The sequence below is a fragment of the Scyliorhinus canicula genome, chromosome 9 (genome assembly GCF_902713615.1).
Source record: "Scyliorhinus canicula chromosome 9, sScyCan1.1, whole genome shotgun sequence".
Classification (NCBI taxonomy): domain Eukaryota; kingdom Metazoa; phylum Chordata; class Chondrichthyes; order Carcharhiniformes; family Scyliorhinidae; genus Scyliorhinus; species Scyliorhinus canicula.
Genome location: NC_052154.1, coordinates 174656378 through 174679654, shown reverse-complemented (window position 1 = coordinate 174679654; position 23277 = coordinate 174656378). Strand labels below are relative to the sequence as shown.

Sequence of the window (23277 nt, the reverse complement as noted above, 5' to 3'; positions counted from 1 at the left end):
GAGCAAACATCTTCCCCACATTACCCGGTCTAATCCTTTAAATATTTTGTTGTTCCTATGCGATCTCCTCTCATTCTTCCAAACTCAGAATACGGGCCTAGTTTCTCAAATCACTTCATTGGACAGTCCTGTCATCCCAGGAATAAGTCCAATGAACCTTTGCTGCACTCAGTCTAGTCAATAATATTCTTCCTACGGTAAGCATACTAAAACTTCAGTTGTTGTCTAAGCAAGATTCTAAACAATGAAGCTAGACCTTGCTACTCCTGTACTGAAATCCTCTTGTAAAGGCTAATAAACCATTATACTATCTAATTGCTTACTTCATCTGCATGTTAGCTTTCAGTGATTTATTGACCATTTAAGAAATACCCTTCACATTCACTCCTTCTAATCTCACATTGCTCGTCACTATATTCCATCAGCTATGTTCTTGCCCAGTCACTACGACTGTCCAAATCCTCTTGAAATCACTTTGCATCCTCCTCATAACACACATTCCAACCTAGCTTTGTCATCTGTGAACTTGGAAATATCATATTTGGTCCCTAATCCAAATCATTGATATGTATGTGAACAGCTGGGACTCAAGTACTGATCGTTGTGGTACCCCACTAGTCACAGCCTTCCAATGAGACCATGACCCATTTATTCCCACTGTTTCCAGCCTGTTAGCCAATCCTCAACCCATGGCAGTATATTAATTCCTATCCCATGTGCTCTAATCCTGCTGACCAACTTCCTGTGAAGAGCTTTATCAAAAAGCCTTCTGAAAATCCAAGTATAGCACTTCTGACTTCCCTTCATCAACTGTTAGTAACATCCTCAAAAAAACCTTAGCAGGTTCGTCAAACATCATTTCCCAAAATCCACTAGTCTATGCCCAATCCGATTATCCAGGTGTCCATTTATTGCTTCCTTTATAACAGATTCTAGCATTTCACCTACTACTAATGCAAGACTGATGAAAGTTCTGCGTTCCCGTTTTTCTCTTTCCATCCCTCCTTAGTGTGGTGATATTTGCTATTTGCTACCTTCAAATCTGCAGGAACTGTTCCAGAATCTACAGCATTTTAGAAGATGAGCACCAATGCAACCACATCTCTAAGAAACCTCTTTACACTCTGGGATGTGAAATATCAGGCCTTGGTGACTTAACCTTCAGTCCCATTAATTTCTCCAATACAACCTTCTTACTAATACTTAATTCCTTCAATTCTTCAATCTCCCCAGTTCCTTGGATCACTAATTCTGGAACATTTCTTTCTCAGTGAAGACAAACAGAAAATAATCATTTAGTTTCTCTGCAATTTCTCTGTCCCCATTATAAATTATCCTGATTCTGCATATAATGGACCCACATTTGCTTTGTCAAGTGCTTCCCTTTAACTACCCGAGAGAGGCTTCTGCAGTCTGTATTTATTTTGGTACTAGTTTATATGCATATGCTATTCTCCCTTTCCTGATAAGCATCTTGGTCCTCCTTTGCTTTGTCACATTTGCCAAATTCTCCACTTTACAACTATTTCTGGCAACTTTATAGGCCTTTTCTTTTAATCTTGTACAATCCTTAACTTCCTTTGTAGCCATGGTTTACTGAATTTTCTTTTTAGGTTTTTGTGCTTTGAAGGAATGCATAATTGCTGTAAATTACATAATAATTCTTTAAAGACTAAACATTGTCAATGTACCAGCCCCGGGTCACTGTCCATGTGGATTTTGAACATTCTCCCGTGCTGTGCAGGTTAGGTTGGCCATGATAAATAGCCCCTTAATTGGAAAAAAAAGAATTGGGTACTCTAAATTTATTTTTTAAACCCGTTTCCATTGTATAACATTAAGCAGATCTAAAATAACCAGTTCTCCAGCCCAGGGTTTTTCAAAATCTGGGACGTGGGCATGTGTCGGAAGGGTTGCAGAGCCCATGGCCGGGAACAATTCAGTATTTCATTGGTAGAAGTCGCTTCCACAAGAATTTAACAAGCCATTGACTCAATACGAAGCTCAGAGGTAACACCACTGAAGGGTACAAATGGACTGTGTCCACCAGCACTCCTACACACATGCCCTTGCATCAAGCAGCACGGTAGCATTGTGGACAGCACAATTGCTTCACAGGTCCCAGGTTCGATTCCGGCTTGGGTCACTGTCTGTGCGGAGTCTGCACTTTCTCCCTGTGTGCGCGTGGGTTTCCTCCGGGTGCTCCGGTTTCCTCCCACAGTCCAAAGATGTGCAGGTTAGGTGGATTGGCCATGATAAGTTGCCCTTAGTGTTCAAAATTGCCCTTAGTGTTGGGTGGGGTTACTGGGTTATGGGGATAGGGTGGAGGTGTTGACCTTGGGTAGGGTGCTCGGTGCAGGTGCGGACTCGGTGCAGACTCGATGGGCCGAATGGCCTCCTTCTGCACTGTAAATTCTATGATAATCTATGAAAGCTATCTGACAAGCTTCCAAATGTGTCTCACAGCGACTGCCAGCTCAAGCTGCAGCTGCCACGACTGCTGCATTCAAAACCACTCTCGTCCCAATAGCTCCCCCCTCCCCCCCCGGTTAGCATAGCAACAATCCCCAGTGTTAGCATTTTTACTGTAGGCATAAAGGGATCTTTGATTAAAAGCCAGGTAGAAAGATCTTTCACTTCCTTGCAACAGCGCCAGATTTCGGGCTCAAACATCAAATTTCAACAGAACCACTTGATTTTTCACTCCATCACCGGTATGCCCGACAGTGAGTAACTTGTTGTCACGGAGTTTCTTTTAAAAACATGCTTCACTTGCAACACATTGGAATAAAGCAATATTTCCACAGTATGTTTCCTTTTCAGTGCTTTGAGTTTTGTTCTCTATAACTGGAATGTTTTCTGAAAAGCAATTCATATGGACAACATACACTGGCCATGCTGTGAGGGGAGACGCAAACACTGTGCACAAGTTCCCAGTGTATTGATGAAAATGATGCAGCTTGTTTTCTACAAGCAGGTGTGGGGAGCTGCTTTATGAAAATCTGAACCTGTAAAACCTAGACTGGTATGGGGAAAGGAATATTGATATAGCTTCCTGGTGACATGAACCTTTGATTTTGAAAGGGTGAATGTTCTCCTGAGCTCTGGTGAGCGCAGGGGCTGATGGGGCCGGCCGAGGTGGTTGTCATGGAGTCGGAGGGTGAGGCGGCCAAATCCTCAATGGAGAAGATACCCAGCAAGAAGTTGCGGCTGCTCCTGCACTTCCTGGGAGTCTTCATATATTACTTTTATGCCTGCATGTAAGTACTCGGCGCCCAAGCCAGAGAGCATCCAGAGAAAATAGGCCACTTATTGAATTTATACAAAATGTCCTCCCCCTCGCCCAAAATTAATGATTCATATACCTCCAGTATCTCTCGCATGTGGCCCTGGGCAGTGGATTTTCAGATGGGAGGACATCGATTACAGCTGTGCATGTCTGATCCAGTCCTTACTCAGTGCTGAGATTCAATGCACGGGGGCTACTGCATAGTGATTACGAACAGGAAAACAAGTTGATTTTCCTTCCCTCCCTTGCCCAGGGCAAGAAAACTTTAGTGTCCTAAAACTGCCTTAATTGAGGATAGACTGCAAAAGCAAATGTGGCGTGGGTCCCGAAGGTCAGCCAGTTGGCAAATGTGGGTCCGGAGAAAAAAAAAAGTTTGAAAAATACTGCTCTTGTCGGTTCCTCAACATACTAGAAAACCACCCCTATTACACTAGAAACTCGTTCTCCACAGCTTTAGTGCTCATTAGGTTTACCCGGTCCATGCAGATTCAACTCACCAATTACCACCCAATGCTACATGCTTCTTGAATTTCTCGATTAATACCATGCCCGCACTACCACAATTGTTTGGTGGCCTATAAACAACATCTACCAGTATTTGCTGCTCTTTGCTGTTTCCAAACAGATCCCACATTTTGTTCTTCCTCTCTTACTAATGTACTGAACCCATCCTTCATCAATGCAACACCACTCCCAGTCTTGGTCACCATGCAGTCACGCTTCCCCATTAGCAATCAGATCATACACGTTTACCACTACTTGTGCCTTTAAATCATTTACCTTATTGTGAATGCTGTGTGCATCCAAATAGAGGGCCCATAACTCTAACTTGTTGACATTATTCCACATTCAAAGCTTAGTTGATGCTCACCTTTATTCTGCCTACTTCATAATTTATCACATTCCTTTTCTACTACCCATTTCCAGCTCTACTTCCTTCCAATTTGAATTACTGCCCTCAGGTGTCTTTCTCCCCCCCCCCCCCCCCCCCCCCCCCCCCCCCCAGCAAGCTGGTTTAAACCCTCCGCAATCTCTCTCCAAGGATCAGTCCTGGTTTTGTTAAGGACCAACCCATTCATTTTGCACGACTCCTACCTGTCCCAGAACCGGTTCCAATGTCTCGGAAGTTTGATGCCCCTCCGACATCAATTCTTCAGCTTAGTGTTGAATCAATGAATCCTCCTCTTCCGATGCTCACAAGCATGGGGCAGTAATCCTGAGATTACTGCTTTTTAATTTCCTTCCTAACTCCTTAAAATCTGCTTTCAGGACCTTATTCCTCTTCCTACCTTTGTCATTGGTATCAATGTGGACCATGACCTCTTTTCATTCCTCATCCCCACACCCACCCCTGTGCAACAGAGCCACCTGCGGTGCCACGGACTTGGGTCTGGCTGCACTTTCCTGAGGAACAATCACCCTCACCAGCATCCAAAGTGGAAAACCCATTTGCAAGATAGACTCAGAGAACTCCTGCACTACCTGCCTGGTGGTTCTTAGGCTGCCTGATCACCCACTCTCTCTTTTCCTGTATGTCCCTACCTGCAGTCTGACTACCTCCCGAACATGCTGTCTACGTAGTTTTGTCTCGCAGACGCACAACAACAGTGACCTCAGCTGCCACTCGAGTTGTGAAACCCGAAGTTCAAGCTTCTGCAGCTGGTGACATTTCCTGTTTGTGCAGAACATCCATGACTTTCTACATACTGCAGAATGTACATTGTACTCGGCTGAGTTGATCTGCCATTCCACACCTTTAAAAAAATATTCAATACAATTAGAATAAGTAGAATTACTTACTAGTTGCCCACCAGTCAGCTTTCTCCCCTGTACCGAAGAACCAGCTGTAAAAGTGTAGAAAAAGGAGCACCTCCCTCACCTAAATCACTCGCACTTTATACGCTATGCACCCTAAACAGAACACTCAATGCAGAGCAAAACAGTACTTAGACCTTTTTTATGTTGCCTGAAAAACAACTGATTCAAGCTTTTTTAAACCAGTTTGAGCTAACTGCCTAATTAACCAGCAGCAGCTGCTGATAGCTTGTACAGCCTGTTTAAGACTGGAATAAGTTCAACTTTTCTAAACTTAAAAGAGTAATTTTTAGTTAATTGTGAAAGTAAAGACTAAACTTTAGATAAAATTAACCCTTAAAATGCCCATTCACCAACTGTGCAGTCCTGTGTTGCCTTTTTTAAAAAACAAGTTAAAATAACGAACTCGTGGACATAACAGTGTGATTTATTTTACCCAATTCCAAACCCATTAACAATTGGAAGGGACAGCAAAAATACTAATTTTTCAGAGATTCGGACTTTTCGTCTTGCTTGTGAAATTGCCATCATTGGCACCTTAATTGATAAAAGCTTGCAATACCCAAACTTACCAGAACTGTGAAACAAAACCTTTCCAGTCTACAAAAAATTGACATTCGTGGCCGAAGCTCAAAGAGCACTTTTCCCACACTGTGACTGGTGTCATTTTCAATCAGTTCTTCTTCTGGCATAGGACAGTTCAGGAAATATCAACCAATAAAGTAGAACACTAATGTATCTCAACCACAAGATGAACGCTCGTAAAATAAAAGCTCATGGTGTACATAGGGGTAAATATTGACATGGATAGACGTTTGGTTAGCTAACAGGAAAAGAGTTAGCATAAACAGATATTTTTGTGTTTTTTCCAGTTGGCAGGATGTGACGAGTGGTGTGCCACAGGGATCAGTGCCGAGGCCTCAACTTTTTACCATTTAAATAAATGACTTGGATGAAGGGGCGGTTGCTAAATTTGCTGATAACACAAAGATAGGTAGGAAAATAAATTGTGAAGAGGATGCAAGGAGGCTAAAAGGGACACAGATAGGTTAGGGGAGTAGGTAAAACTCTGGAAAATAGAGTACAATGTGTGAAAATGCGAAATTGTCCATTTTGGCAGGAATAATAAAAAACCTTATTATCAAAATGGTAAGAGATTGCAACGCTGGAATGCAGGGTGATTTGGGTGCCCTCGTGCATGAATCACAAAAGGCTAGGATACAGGTACAACAAGTAATTAGAAAAGCTAATAGAATGTTCTGGCTTATTGTGAGGGTAATTGAATACCAAAATAATGAGTTTATGCGTCTGTTGTACAGAGCATTGGTGAGACCACATCCAGGGTATTGTGTACAGTACTGCTCTCCTAATTAGCCACCTCTTTTAAGACCAGAGGATGAAGTCCATCTGCACCTGGAGATGTGTCAGCTAGCTTCATCATTGTTTTAAGTACCACTTCCCCAGTGATTGTAATTTCACCATGTTCCTCTCTCATTTACAGCTCTTAATTTACAGCTATTGAAATTTTTTCTGTATCTTCTATAGTGAAGACAGAAGGTAAATATTTGTTCATTTTATCCACTGTTTCCTTAGTATCTATATCCTCACTCGGAGGTTTACTCTTTTCTATTTATATACCTGTAGAAACCATTGCTCAGTTTTAACCTTTCGAGCTAGCTTCCTCTCGTGCACTAATTTGTTTCTGCTGATTAAACTTTTAGTCATTTTCTGTCATTCTTGATATTCTGACCAATCTGACCCGCTACTCATCTTCGCTTTTCCTTAAGTTTGATACTTTCCTTAACTTGTTTACTTAACCACGGATACTGGGTCCTCCTCACAGAACTTTTCTTTGTAGTACGAACATACTTATTCTAAGCATTGAAATATTCCCTTAAATGTCTGCCACTACTTCTCTATCAATCTATCCTCTAATTTCATATCTCAGTTCACTTCAGCCATCACAGCTTTCATTCCCTCATATGTGCCCTTATTTGTTTAAAATACTTGCATTAGACCCACTTTCTTCCTTTCAAACTTGTAAAATTCAATCAAATGGTGGTTGCTACTACCCGAGGTGCCTCTACTCTGAGATTGCTAATTAAAGCTGTCAGGTTACACAATCCCATGTCTAACATAACCTGCTCTCTGTTCAATTACTCCGAGCAGAACATTCTGATACTACCTCGGAAGCATTCTCTGATCTCCTCATCCAGGTTACTACTGCCAACCTGATTTTTCCCGTTTAGATGTAGATTCAAGTCACCCATGATTATGCTGTGCCTTTATTACAAACCCCCATATTACTTCTTACGTACTTCGTCTTATATTATGGTTAATATTAAGGGGTTTATATGCCGCTCTCACTAGTGACTTCTTTCCCTTACTATTCCCCATCAACAGCCAAAACAATTCCACATTTTGATCTCCTTAACCAAAGTGCTCTCTAATAGTTACATCATTGCCATCCTGGATTAACAGTGCTATCCCCTCCATCTTTACCTAGCGTCCTATTTTTCTTTAATGTCAATAGACCCTCCAGCATTCAGGACCCATTCAAATCTTATCCTGAAGCTACATCTTTGTAATGGTTATATTTTATTTATTTCAATATGCTTTGTTTGTTTATTTTGTTATGAATGATACACGCATTAAGATACAGGAGCTTTGGCTCTATCTTTGTTATCTCTATAACATTTGGTCTTGACTGTTAGTGTATTCTTAGGTTTTTCCTCCCTGCCAATTTGTGACCTTCATTTCCCATATTACAATTCTGCTCTCCAGTCTTGACTCAACCCCTTGATTTGCTACTTGATCTGGTCTACATGCGACACCAGAATAACAGCAATATGGTTGACTCTTAACTGTTCTCCGAAATGGCATAGCAAGCCACTCAGTTAAAGGGCAATTACGGATGGGCAACAAATCCTGGCCTTTCCAGAGACACCCGAATCTTAATAAAGAATTTTGTAAAACCTCTTTCCAAGTCCTACCTAAGTGGTTAATACCAACACAGAGCAATACAGCTGGATCCTCCCCACTCCCACGGCAAGTTTTTGTAAGGCCCATAGCAGATGGCCCAAACCCTGACATCAAGTAGGTCCTTCTAACGCTCTTAGCTGCACAGACACTATACCCCTCACGATGCTACCCCCGCTAGCATAACAAGACCATAAAATTACCAATAAATCACCTAAAATCAATTAACAAGATGTGCACCAATGCATCCCTTACCCGTTTCCTAATAACGGCCGTTTAATGTTTCACAGAACATGGTCAGCTCATAGACCGAGCTCCTGCTAGCTTTTCAAGCTCTCGGATCTCTCTAGTTACTCATCAGTTACCGATTATACCACTCATTAAGCTCTACTTCTTCCAATAAACATTACCTAAAGCACCTCTTGCCCCCTATGCATCAAAATCCCACTGTGAATGAAATTCGCAAGTACTCACTCTGTCTCAGTCTCCTCCTTTACTGACCATGTCTTTAAAAAACAACTCAGACAGACTCTGATGGCTCACCAGCTGACTTAGCCTCCTGCTACAGTAATTAACGCCAATTTAACGAAGGACTTTCAGATGACTGACAGATAACTGCCAGAACCAGACAGTAAGAAGTCTCACAACACCAGGTTGAAGTCCAACAGATTTATTTGGAATCACTAGCTTTCAGAGCACAGCTCCTTCATCAGGTGGACCAAACAGGCACCCGTTCAACAAAACAAATCAACTTACTTTTAGGTTAGTTACTACTACTTCTAGGGCAAGGTCTGACTCTTAATCCAAATTTAAACTCAGATTTACCAGTTGAATTCCCACTTTGAATCAAATTCCCAATACTCACTATGTTCGTCTCACTCAGGGATAGTCCTGTCGCATTCCAGATCTACCAGAGCCTGCTCTCTGGTTGGCTCGAGAATGTGTTGCTCTATGAAATGTCCTGAAAACACCATGAGATTTGGGACTGCAAGCTAAACCTTCCAGATTATCTTTGCTAATCTTGTTAATCCAATTTGTATGTTGATTAAAATTGCTCATGATTATTACAATACCTTTCTTACAAGCCCCAATTATTTTTTCCTGCATACTCCATCTGATAGTGTAGTTATGGTTGGAGGACCTATACACCACTCTCAAAAGTGACTTCTTACCGTTGCTATTTCTTACCTTGATCCAAACGGATTCTATATTTTGATCTTTAGAACTAACCCCACCTCTCACTTGTACTGTCATCCTTAATTTACAGAGCTACGCCACTACCGTTTGCTTCCATTCCAAGAGGGCTTAAAAGGGAAAATGCTGAGGATGGGTGATTCGAGAAGTTAGGGGCACAGTTTCAAAAGGGGTCTCTGATACAAGGCTGATATGTGAAATGTATTCTCAGTGGGTTGTTAACTGTTGGAAGTCAATACCACAGAGAGCAGTGAAGACTGAGTCAATTAATATATTCAAAGCTGGGTTAGATAGATTGTTCAACCACAAGGGTGTCCAGGAGTATGGCGGGGAAGAGGAAGGTGCAAAGTGGAGATAAGGCCACAGTCAGCTCAGCCATAGTTTTATTGCATGGTGGAGGTCAAATGTACTACGCCTGCTCCTATTGCTTATGTTATGTTTTTAGCAGCTAGCTTATCCCTCAGTGTTGTAAAATCTGGTAACTTGAAATTGAATGTCACTCACCTCTCTTGCTTCTACATCAGCTGGTTCCACATATTCCTCAACTGCTTCAGGTTCTGCAAAAGTATGGTTAAAATATTTAAATCAAAGCCAGGCACTTTTAAAGAAAAAAATGTTGCATTTATATAGCACCTTCCACACCTTGTGACATTCTAAAGCACTTCACTATTTTTTGAAGTACTTCCAACGTCTAGTTGCTGTTGTACTGTGGGAAACGCAGCTTGCAATTTGCACACAAGGTCCAGCAAACAGAAATGATATAATGACCAGATAATGTTTCCGTGATGTTGGCTGAGGGATGCATATGTACCAGGACACTATGGGGAATGGCCCTACTCTTCATCAAATAGTGCCATGTGCTATTGCACATCCACTTTAGAGTGCAGACAGGGCCTCAGTTTAATGTCTCACCTGATAAACAAGTTCCACCGCCAAACCTTCCCTCTCTAGTGTCCTGCAACATCAGTTTGGATTACATGCTCAAATCTCTGGGGTGGGATTTGAACTGCCAACCTTCTGACTCAGAGGCAAATACGCTACCAGCTGAGCCACAGTTCAAAGTTACTCATGACAAACATTTATCTGAAAATCACTTTACAATGACATAACTCTAACCAAAGCTGTGTTAAGTCCCCACTACACCACTTAAACCATCAACATTTAATTTTGAAAAGCATTTTCCATTTTCAATAAAGTGCTGCATGCACCAGGGAGTACTCGTATTTTGGGCAAAAACAACTTGGTGCAGTGCTTACTGCAGTCGCAAACATGACTGGAAAGAGGAAGCCAACTTTCAGCACCAAAATCAACCACCTGAACCAAATCGAAGAGCTGCACAAGATGAGTCAGATTAGCTTAGCATTGCACTTGTTACCAATATGGAGCTCATAAAATTCTTGTGATTTGGGACTGCAAGCTAAAATAGTGGCAAAGGAGGAGTCATACACCTACTCTAAATTTTGCCTGATAACATTGTTCCAAATCAGAATGGTGCGCGTTTTGGAGGGAAACTTGCAAATGTGGTGGTGTTCTTTCGAGGTGGAGGTCTTTAGAAGGGGCCTTGTAGATAGCAAGCACTGCTGCAAGTGTGCAGTGGTGGAGGCAGTGAATGTTTAACGTGGTGGATGCTTTGCCAATCAAGCAGGTGGCTTTGTCCTGGACGGCTGGATGGTGTTGAGCTTTTTGAGTGTTGTTGGAGACGCACTATTCCAGGCAAATGGTGGAAGAGTTTGATAATAGTAAAATATTTCTAAGGGTTTTGTATAAGTTGGACTAATGTCCATGAACTTTGAAGTTAGCCACTTTTAAACTGGTCAGATAGAATTTCTGTTAGGCAATTAACAGTCAAGGTAATTGGGGAACAGGAAAACAGTTAGTGAACAGGAAAACAGTTGGTGAGAAGCTATGCTTAATGAATTTCTGACTCCAAAGTCTGAATTCAAGAGTTTTTCTGTTTTGAAGAAATGGCTACATCATGAACTTATGACACTATGTTTAAACAAACCATGCATTGTTTTAACTGATCTGTACCAGGGAGGAAACCTTTATTCTCTCATATTATGAGAGGAAGTAATCTTAATTGCAGATTTTAATAGCTATAATATGGAATTCGGTTAAGAGATGTTGACAAGAGAATGTGACTTTATTTATGGCTTTTCTGTAGCTGCCTTAGTTTGTGATAGAATATAAACTTTTGGAGATTATGACTCAAAGCAGGGGGTGACACAAGATGATTTGTATCTTATGGCCAATAGCAGGGGTAAAAAGGAAGGAGAAATGGGAGACTGAGATTTACAAGTTGAGAAATCGTAATCCTCGTTTGCATGTGATACCATGCTTCTAGGATATGACTCTTCTGGAAACTGTTCAATATCAAAAATAAAGAGGCATCGTCTGCGCTGACAACACCAAGATTTTCTGGGATCTTGAGAGATGAGAAACATTTTTTGTTGTCTTTGCCACTTCTGGTTAATTATATGTAAAATCTTGCTTAATAAATTCTACTTGGTACTAGTTATTTGTACATTGTAGGTCAAGCACAACTGAGGACTCTAGTGTTAGAAATTAGGACCGTTAGAATTTTTTTCAAAATTAGAAGTGCTTTATACCTCAAAGCCCTAACCACACATTCCTGATTTGTGCCTTATAGATAGTGGGCAGGCTCTGGGTGTCAGGTGAGAGTGACACTGAACATTTTGCAAACATCCCCACTTCTGACCTTTTGATGGTGATAATGTTATTGATGAAACAGCTGAAGATACTAGGGCCTACCCAGAGGAACTTAGAATTGACATACATTGAAGAGACGATGGCCTGCTCCCGGGGTGCAAATCAAGACTGTGTTGAGCATTGGCTGTTGTGTGTCATGGGTCAATTTGTGAGCGACAGTCCCTTCCGCAGCTGTCACAGATAAAAAGTAGTGTCCCCAAGTCAAGTGATGTTTTTTCCTTGTGTCAGGCTATCTTTTCCACCATAGGGTCATCTTCTTTTTGCCCTCTGCTTTTTCCATTCCCCTCCTGACAGCTGGTCTCCAGACACTCCAGTCACCAATAAGTTCCCGCACAGTAGCTCTGAACCTGGTCAACTTGAAGTTGTGCTTGCAGATATCCTTGCTTAGCACACTGGATGACCTATTGGTCTTGTGCCGATAACAAGATAGCGATGGAATGTGTCTTTGGGGATGCAGCAGTCTTCTATTCTCAACTCCCATGACCCAGCCAACGAAATACAAAGCTCTATGTGTACTGAGCTTGTGTTCTCAGCACCTTCCTTTACAGTAATGAGGCATGGTGAACATATGCAAGCAAGAGGGCAGCACGGTGGCGCAGTGGGATAGCACTGCGGCCTCATGGCGCCGAGGTCCCAGGTTTAATCCCGGTTCTGGGTCACTGTCCGAGTGGAGTTTGCACATTCTCCCCGTGTTTGCATGGGTTTCGCCCCCACAACCCAAAAACGTGCAAGCTAGGTGGATTGGCCATTCTAAATTGCCCCTTAATTGGAAAAAATTAATTTTACAAAAAACATATGCAAGCAAGAAAGTGGCTGAACAGCTTCCACCTCCGCTGTCTCAGAAAATACTCGGCATAGCCTGGAAAGACAAAGTGTTGAATATGGAAGTACACCAGCTTGAAGAGATCCTTGCCATGTTTATCCTCGAGTCACTAGGGTCTAGAAGGCAGCTAACCCAAGTAACATTTTTACCTGGCTGCGAGGCCCATGTGATTGATATCGCCATGGAGGGGTCACTGAGAAAGGAAAAGTCTATAGCAAACCACTGTCTTATATAGTGTTACAGGGTTTCCTTAGGTATCACTGAACCTCACCGGCCCACGGGAATCTGCTAGAATCAGAGAGAGCAGGAAATAGAGACAGCTAGTTCTGCAGCTGAAGCAAAGGAAATGCTGCCCCAATTGTTCACCACACAATGTGGTTGGGAGTCCATACGGAAGATTGAATAAAACGATTTTATGAGAAGTTGGAGGCTGGAACATAAACGTAGCTTAGATTGGCGGGAAACAATCTCCCATGTAACCTCACAGAGGAAGCTAGTTCTAGAATTAGAAGTTATTCGGGCTGGGGCAAGCCCCTTAGAAAATGAATCATAGAATCAGAATTCCAACAGGTGGCAGCCATTCAGCCCATTGAGTCCGCACCAACCCTCTAAAAGAGCACCCTACCTAGGCCCACTCTCCCACAAACCCGTAACCCACCTAATCTTTGAACACTAAGGGGCAATTTAGCATGGACAATCCACCTAATCTGCACATTTTTGGACTGCGAGGAAACCAGAGCACCAAGAGGAAATCACGGAGAGAACGTACAAACTCCACATGGACAGTCACCGAAGGCTTGAATTGAACCTGGGTCCCAGAGTGCTGTGAGCCAGCAATGCTAACCACTGTGCCACCGTGCAGCCCTGGGCAACAAGGAACTGGCAGAGGGGTTAAAACAGATATGGTTTTCAGCCTTGATGGTGGAAGATACTTCAATATTAAAGAACATGGGGAGCAATTAAATACCATCACCAGAGTATTAGTATGAAACAAACTAATGGGCCAAAGGCAAATAAGTCCCCTGGCCCTGATGGCTTGCATCCTAAGAACCGAAAAGAAGATGGTGGTTGCATTTCTTGTAATCTTCCAAAAATCTTTGGGATTCTGGAGATGCATAGGAGGATTGAAATACTGCCAATATAACACTCCAATTCAATTCAAAAAGGGAGCGAGGCAAAAAGCAGATAACCAAAGGCCCAATTACCCTAACATCTGATGTTGGAAAAACGTTAGAACGACTTGTTAGGAAGTTAATGGTCAAGCAGCATACTAGGAAAATCAGAATCTAATCAAGCAGAGTCAGCATGGTTTCATGAAAGGGAAATCATGTCTGACTAATGTATTAGAGATTTTCAAGGAAATCTAAACCAGAGTGGATAGAAGGGAACCAGTTGATGGGTTGCATTTGGACTTCCAGAAGGCGCTCGACAGGCTACCTCACAAAAGGCTAAGTCAGAAAATAAGAACCCATGGTGTTGGAGGTAGTGTACTAGCATGGATAGAAAATTGGTTAAAGGGCAGGAAACAGCAAGTGGGTATTAATAGGTTCTTTTTCAGGGTGGTGACCTGTATGAAGTGTGTTCCAAAAGGATTAGTGCTGAGATCGCAATTATTTACAATATATATCAATGACTTGGAGGAATAAGTGAATGCACTGCAGCCAAATTTACAGATGACACAAATATAAGGTGGAATGGCAAATTGCAAGAGGGATACAAACAGTTTGCAGAGAGATATGGATAGGCTAAGTAAATGGGAACAAATTTGGCAAATGGAGTACAGGTTGAAAATCCCTTATCCGAAATGCTTGGGGGAAGTGTGTATCGCATTTCAGAATTTTTCGGACTTAGGAATATACTGCGCAGGTGCACGCGCATTGGGAACTGGGCATGTGCGGCATGCGTTGGGAACTGCAATATGTATCACAGACAAATCGGGGGGGGGGGGGCTGGACTAATGCACAAGATATACCATCTCATAAGCTACACACTCTTTCATTAAAATCAGAGTTAATACAGATATTTAGGAATATAATAGGAAGGTGTAACAAAACCAGAGAACTATGGATAACCGGAAACGTTCAGGATACGATGAGAAAGAAAAGAGTGTCTTTGAGCAAGTATAATGGGAATAAGTCTGCAGAGGCATTAGTGGAGTACAGAAAGTGCAGGATGGAACTTAAGAAATCAGTTAGGAGAGCAAAGAGGGGATATGAGAAAACTCTGGTTGGTAAAACTAGGGAAAATCACAAGATATTCTAGAAGCATATCAATGGGAAGATGATAACCAGGGAAACTGTAGGCCCATTAAGGACCATGGGGGAAATCTGTGGGTGGAGCCAGAGGACATTGGTAAGGTGTTGAATAAATATTTCACATCTGTCTTCATCCAAGAGAATGATGAGGTAGTTACGGAACTCTGGGAGAAAGATTGTGAGGTTCTTGAGCAAATTGATGTAGGGAGTGACAAGGTTTTGGAAGTACTGGCAGGCTGATCAGCGGACAAACGATTGGTGGTGAAAAAGGCATATGGGACACTCGCCTTTATCAACCGGGGCACAGATTACAAAACCAGGGAAGCCATGATGGAGCTGTATAGAACTTTGGTGTGGCCATAGCTGGAGTACTGTGCAATTCTGGTTGCGACATTATAGGAAGATGTAATTGCATGGGAGAGGGTGCAGAGAAAATTCACCAGAATGTTGGGATGGAACATTAAGTTATAACGAGGGGTTCGATAGGCTTGGGTTGTTTTCTCTGGAGCAGAGAAGACTGAGGGGTGATCAGATTGAGGTGTACAAGATTATAAGGGGCATGGACAGGGTGGATAGGGAACAGCTGTTCCCCATAGTTGACGGATCAGTTACGAGAGGATACAAGTTCAATGTGAGGGCTGGGAGGTTCAGGGATGATTTGAGGGAAAATATTTTTACCCAGCGTGTGGCGACAGTCTGGAATGAACTGCCTGGGAGGGTGGTAGAGGCAGGATGTCTCACATCTGTTAAAAAGTACCTGGCACACCACAACATTCAAGGCTATGGGCAGAGTGCTGGCAAATGGGATTAGGTGGGCAGGTCAGGGCCGTTCACGCGCCGGGTGCAGACTCTTCTGCGCTGTAGCATTCTGTGATTCTGATTTAAATATAAGTCACCCTCACTCGCCAATACAATTATACGGACAGTTTGCAGTCACATTTTTGTTCATAAATAATGAAAACAAAGGAAGACAGGAACAATCATGCTTGCTTACATTGATACTGTTTTTCAGGGAAAGTGCAGTCCAGCTGAGCATGCAACTATCTGTTCGAAGCAACTAACACTACATAGGAAGATGTCCAGGTGTTTTCATGGGTCAGGTGTGTACACACTATGGAACATTGGTGACTTGCAAGATTAGAGAGAGAGAAAATACAGCACAGAACAGGCCCTTCGGCCCACGATGTTGTGCCAAACTTTTGTCCTAGGTTAATCATAGAATTTTGGACACTAAGGGCAATTTATCATGGCCAATCCACCCAACCTGCACATCTTTGGACTGTGGGAGGAAACCGGAGTACCCGGAGGAAACCCACGCACACACAGGGAGGATGTTCAGACTCCACACAGACAGTGACCCAAGTCGAAATCGAACTTGGGACCCTGGAGCTGTGAAGCAATTGTGCTATCCACAATGCTACCGTGCTGCCCTTAAGAAGAAATTAATCTACACTCCATTATTCTACCCTAATCCATGTACCTATCCAATAGCCGCTTGAAGGTCCCTAACGTTTCCAACTCAACTACTTCCACAGGCAGTGTATTCCATGCCCCCACTACTCTCTGGGTAAAGAACCTACCTCTGACATCCCCCTTATATCTTCCACCATTTACCGTAAATTTATGTCCCCTTGTAATGGTTTGTTCCACCCGGGGAAAAAGTCTATGACTGTCTACTCTATCTATTCCCCTGATCATCTTATAAACCTCTATCAAGTCGCCCCTCATCCTTCTCCGTTCTAATGAGAAAAGGCCTAGCACCCTCAACCTTTCCTCGTAAGACCTACTCTCCATTCCAGGCAACATCCTGGTAAATCTCCTTTGCACCTTTTCCAAAGCTTCCACATCCTTCCTAAAATGAGGTGACCAGAACTGTACACAGTACTCCAAATGTGACCTGACCAAGGTTTTGTACAGCTGCATCATCACCTCACGGCTCTTAAATTCAATCCCTCTGCTAATGAACGCTAGCACACCATAGGCCTTCTTCACAGCTCTATCCACTTCGAGTGGCAACTTTCAAAGATCTATGAACATAGACCCCAAGATTTCTCTGCTCCTCTACATTGCCAAGAACCCTACCGTTAACCCTGTATTCCGCATTCATATTTGTCCTTCCAAAATGGACAACCTCACACTTGTCAGGGTTAAACTCCATCTGCCACTTCTCAGCCCAGCTCTGCATCCTATCTATGTCGCTTTGAAGCCGTCAACAGCCCTCCTCACTATCCACAACTCCACCAATCTTCGTATCATCTGCAAATTTACTGACCCACCCTTCAACTCCCTCATCCAAGTAGTTAATGAAAATCACAAACAGCAGAGGACCCAGAACTGATCCCTGTGGTACGCCACTGGTAACTGGGCTCCAGGCTGAATATTTGCCATCCACCACCACGCTCTGTCTTCTATCGGTTAGCCAGCTCGTTATCCAACTGGCCAAATTTCCCACTATCCCATGCCTCCTTACTTTCTGCATAAGCCTACCATGGGGAACCTTATCAAATGCCTTACTAAAATCCATGTACACTACATCCACTGCTTTACCTTCATCCACATGCTTGGTCACCTCCTCAAAGAAGTCAATAAGACTTGTAAGGCAAGACCTACCCCTCACAAATCCGTGCTGACTATCCCTAATCAAGCAGTGTCTTTCCAGATGCTCAGAAATCCTATCCCTCAGTACCCTTTCCATTACTTTGCCTACCACCGAAGTAAGACTAACTGGCCTGTAATTCCCAGGGTTATCCCTATTCCCTTTTTTGAACAGGGGCACGACATTCGCCACTCTCCAATCCTCTGGTACCACCCCTGTTGACAGCGAGGACGAAAAGATCATTGCCAACGGCTCTGCAATTTCATTTCTTGCTTCCCATAGAATCCTTGGATATATCCCGTCAGGCCCGGGGGACTTGTCTATCCTCAAGTTTTTCAAAATGCCCAACACATCTTCCTTCCTGACAAGTATCTCCTCGAGCTTACCAGTCTGTTTCACACTGTCCTCTCCAACAATATGGCCCCTCTCGTTTGTAAATACTGAAGAAAAATACTTGTTCAAGACCTCGCCTATCTCTTCAGACTCAATACACAATCTCCTGCTACTGTCCTTGATCGGACCTACCCTCGCTCTAGTCATTCTCATATTTCTCACATATGTGTAAAAGGCCTTGGGGTTTTCCTTGATCCTACCCGCCAAAGATTTTTCATGCCCTCTCTTAGCTCTCCTAATCCCTTTCTTCAGTTCCCTCCTGGCTGTCTTGTATCCCTCCTGCGCCCTGTCTGAACCTTGTTTCCTCAGCCTTAAATTTATGTTTCCCCCAAACTGTTGATACAAAATAGATTTAGGTGTTCTGAACCTAAGATTTTCCACAAATGAGGCAAACCTGCCAAGAGCAGCTTCTCCACACCTTCAGATGATCAAGAACAAAGATAAAAACAGCAAATAAGCAGTACTAGCACAAACAGGACTCAGTTGAGATTCAACGATTAGGTCTTGGGAGACTCTCATTGCCCAGGGTGGCATTTTGAAGTTCACTGTTATAGAGCATCATATTTCCAAAAAGAGACAGATAACAAACGAGCGGCACAATATTTAAGAAATGACATTAATTGGAATGTATAATCTCTGAATCTATAAATGCATACTGAAATATCTGATCTAAGTGTAAAAGGTTAATGATTAAGGCATGTACAAGCTTGTAGGGAAAAGGGGTGGGGGAAGTGAAAGAAAATGTCAGCCAACCTAGACACTAGGTTTGTGACTTAGGATGGAACAGATTTTGTCGGCAGCGTGGAAAAAAGCTTCTGCAAAGCACAAAGCAAAATAACACCATTAAAATCCAGACATTAAAATACAAGTACCCTATTTAACGGAAAAAGATCACACAAGTCGTATACCTGGTTCTGGAGGCTGTTCTTCAACAGGTACAGGGGACGGTTCTTCTTCTTCACACACGCCATTCTGGTGATTATGAATGCTGTCAAAGTAACCACTCTGTAGGAGTCTGTTGACGATTGCCTTCAGGCTCTTGTCTGGAAATGAGAAATTACTTCAGCATTTGACTATTCTAAAACAAATACTTTATGCTGCTCATTCTTGATGTTATTTATCTTGCACACCTTAGGCTAAGGCAGTTCATCTACCCATGAGAAATTATCCAACCCTGCTCATATCTGGAATTTTATATGCAATTCTCAGTCAAAGTGAACTTTATCCAATTTCATACTGCAGAAATTTGTATTTGCAGCAAAACCTTATAACTAACCTCAGTTCAAATAACAAACTCTTGTCCTTTTAAAATCAAACTCATGAAGGGGTGAAATCAGCCAAACTGCAGAACGATTTATCCTCGAGCTACACGGCAAGACACAATTGACTAGAAAAGTGAACCGAGTTCAGAGTATGTAATTAGCACTGAGCAAAACAAATGCTCCAAAGATGAACAATGACCAAGTTTCACATGGTTGGGTGAGGTATCTTAATGTACACACCCAAAAAATGATGTTATCTTCCAGGTGGCGAGGAAGGTAACAATCTGGCGAGTTACCTCAGTCACAGAAAACATTTATAATGACGAGCATAATAATGGTTACCACAATAATTATTGCACAAAGGCTTAGAACGCTATTTTGTTTAAATATTTAGAGATGAATAAACTGACTAGATTTAAAATCAATTTTCATCCAGTCAGCATTCCCTCAAATTTCATTCTACAAGAATTGCTCACTGTGCACTCATTTTGCTACAATCTATGATTGATTTATGCCTCGCTATTTCCATTCCATTTGACTGGCTCGGTCACTTCAAAACTAATTATATCTGCTTCCTATCAAACCAATGTTCTTGGCCATCCTGGTTCCATAAATTATTCTGTGCTGGATTACACTTAGGCTCTGTACTTTCTGTACTTTCACGACTCCCTTCATTCATTATTAGAATCATAGATGGGTCGCATGGCCCAGGAGGCCATTGGGCCCATCGAGCCTGCACCGGCCCTTGGAAAAAGCACCTACTTATGCCCACACATCCACCATATCCCCATAACCCAGCAACCCTACCCAACCTTTTGGACACTAAGGGGCAATTTAACATGACCAATCCACCTAACCTGCACATCTTTGGACTGTGGGAGGAAATCGGAGCACCCAGAGGAAACCCATGCAGACAGGGGGAGAAAGTGCAAACTCCACACAGACCATCACCTGAGGCCAGAACTGAACCCCAGTCCCTGGAGCAGTGAGGCAGCAGTGCTAAACACTGCCACCGTGCCACCCTTTTCTTTTAAAAAAAAATGTTAACATATAGTCACAGAACCTTTACAATGCAGGAGGCCATTCGGAGGCACTGACTCGCTGCAAGAGCATTCTACCCCATACCATTCCCCTGCCTTATCCCTGTAACCTTTCATTCTCTCTCTTCGGATAGCAATCTACTTCCCTTTTGAATACCTTGATCAAATCCGTTTCCTCACCCTCGCAGGAAGTTTGTTCCAGACTCCACTCGCCCTCTGGGTGAAAATTATTTCCTCACATCACTTCGGCTCCTTTTGTCCATTATTTTGAATCTCTGCCTTCTAGTTCCTGTTGCTCCCTTCAGAGGAAACAGTTTCTTACTATTTACCCTGCCCATACCTCTCGGAATCATGAATATCTTTATCAAGTCTCCTCTCTGCCTTCTTTTCGCCAAATAAAAAAAAATTGAACCTCTCCAATCTATCCTTTCAGCTGCAGCTATTTATCTCTGGAATCATTCTTGTGAATCTCCTCTGTACTTCCTCCAATGCCTTCACATCCTTCAAGTATGACACCCAGAACTGGTTGCAGTACTCCAAATGAGGTCCTACACATGTTCAACATACCTTGTTTACTCAGGTACTCAATGCCCCTATTAATACAACCGTGGATATTGTATGTTTTATTAACTGCTCACTCAACACACCCTGCCACCTTCAATGACCTATGCACATATACATCCAGGTCCCTTCGTTCCTGCAAATTTTGAAATCATGCCCTGCAGACCACAGTCTAGGTCATTATATATATCAGGAAGACAAGGGTCCCAACACTGGGAAACTCCACTACAAAAGCTCATCCAATAGGATTAGCCATGCTAAATTGCCCCTTAGTGCCCAAAAGAGGTGTTGGTGAGGTACAGGGTTGCAGGGCTTGGGCAGGGCAGTGGGCTTAGCTAGAGTGCTCTTTCGGGGAGTTGGTGCAGACTTGATGGACCGAGTGGCCCCATGGACAGAATCTGAAAAACTATCACTACTGTTTCCAGTCACTCAGAGCCAATTTCTTATCCAAATGTCTACTTTCCCTTTTATTCCATGAGCTAGAATTTTGTTCCAAGTCTGTTGTGCGGACAGCGCCAGGGTGCCGGGTTTGTTTCCTGGCTTGGGTCACTGTTTGTGCAGAGTGTGCACGTTCTCCCAGTGGCTGTGTGGGTTTCCTCCGGGTGCTCCGGTTTCGTCCAAGTCCCGAAAGACATTCTTGTTAGGTGAATTGGACGTTCCGAGTTCTCCCTCACTGTACCCAGAGGGGCCAGAATGTGGCGACATGAATTTTCACAGTAATTTCACTGCAGTGTTAATATAAGCCTACTTGTGACACTAATAAAGATTATGTAAAGACAGATGCAAGGCACTTCATACCTCCGCTACTTCTCCTGCCTCCACATACAAATCTCCCTTTTCTATCCCTAATCGGCCTTGCTCTTTCTTTTACTACCATTTTATTATTTACATGCTTACAGAAGACCTTGGGATTCCCTTTAATGTTAACGGTTAGTCTCTTTGCATACTCCCTCCTTTCTTTTCTAATTAGCCTTTTCAGTTCCCCTCAGGTCCTTCTACATTCAGCCTGATTCTCCATTGTATTTTCTACCTGACATGTCATATGGCATACTTCTTCACCTATCTCCAGTTATAAAGAATGTCCCAGATCTATTTGTCCTAACTTTCCCCTTTAAGGAAATGTAACTTGACATGGCCTGCAATACTGTTTCTTTGATGTTAGCCCATTGCTTAGCCAGTCTTTCACAACTCACTCGGGTGTATTCTCATCTGACCGCAGTTAATTTTCCCCAGTCAATTATCCTGGCTCTGGTATTTGTTTTATGAAATTATGAAATATGGGTGTCCTGGCTGGGCCATCATTTGTTGCTCATCCTTAACTGACCCCATTTCAGAGGGCATTTAAGGTCAACCACATTTCAGTGGATCTGGAGTCCAGACCAGGAACGAGTGAACAAGATGGGTTCTTACCACAATCAACAATGGTCATTATATTTTTATTGAATTCAAATATCACCAACTGTCATGGTGGCCCCCAGATCTTGCCCAAAGTCTCGGCATTACTAGTCTAGTGACAATACCATTGTGCAACCGCCTTCCTTTGTCTTTTTCCATGGTCAACCTAAACATTATGATAGAATAGTCACTGTCCCCTAAATGGCACTGTAATCTGATCCACTTGGGCCAACTCATTCCCCAGAACAAGGTCCAACAGTGCCTTCCCGCTCATTGGACGGGGAACATATTGCTGCAGAAAACTATCTTGAACACAGTCCAGGAGCTCAAACTCTTATTTTCCTTTTGTACTCACAGTAGCACAATGGTTAGCACTGTTGCTGCTCAGCGTCCAGGTTCGAATTCCACCTTGGGTCACTGTTTGCACGTTCTCCCCGTGTCTGCGTGGGTTTCCTCTGGGTGTTCTGGTTTCCTCCCACAAGTCCCAAAAGACATGCTTGTTAGGTGAATTGGACATTCTGAATTCTCCCTCTGTGTACCCGAAAAAGGTGCCATATTCTGGCGACTAGGGGATTTTCACAGTAACTTCATTGCAGTATTAGTGTAAGCCTACTTGTGACACTAAGAAAGATTATTATTATTGATTATTATTCCTTTCCTAGTCTATTTGGATAATTGAACCCACAGTTATGACTATAATTCATGCACCTTTAATTTCTTTGCAAATTTGTTTCTCTATATCCCTTCCACTAGTTGACGGTCTTTATGATACACCAACGAATGCTACTGCACCTTTTCCATTCCTTACCTCAAGCCAGAGAGATTCCGTCCTTGACCCTTTTGGAATATCCTCTCTCTCTCCAGTACTATAATATCTTTAATCTGTACTACCACCTCCCCGCCCTTCCCTTCTGATAAATATATGGATTATGAGAAGGCCACTTG

General features: G+C 42.7%; 1 protein-coding gene across 3 annotated transcripts in view; it reads right to left on the bottom strand.

The window, feature by feature from the left end:
* The window catches only part of caprin1b (cell cycle associated protein 1b), a 154434-nt gene that overhangs the window by 80953 nt on the left and 50204 nt on the right, over positions 1-23277 (bottom strand). For all 3 annotated transcript variants that reach the window (XM_038808235.1, XM_038808236.1, XM_038808234.1), the window contains exons 6-7: positions 18983-19117; positions 9782-9834 (exon numbers count right to left, since the gene is read on the bottom strand). In XM_038808235.1, the coding sequence (XP_038664163.1) occupies positions 9782-9834; positions 18983-19117 (188 nt within the window). The remainder of the gene's footprint in view (positions 1-9781; positions 9835-18982; positions 19118-23277) is intronic.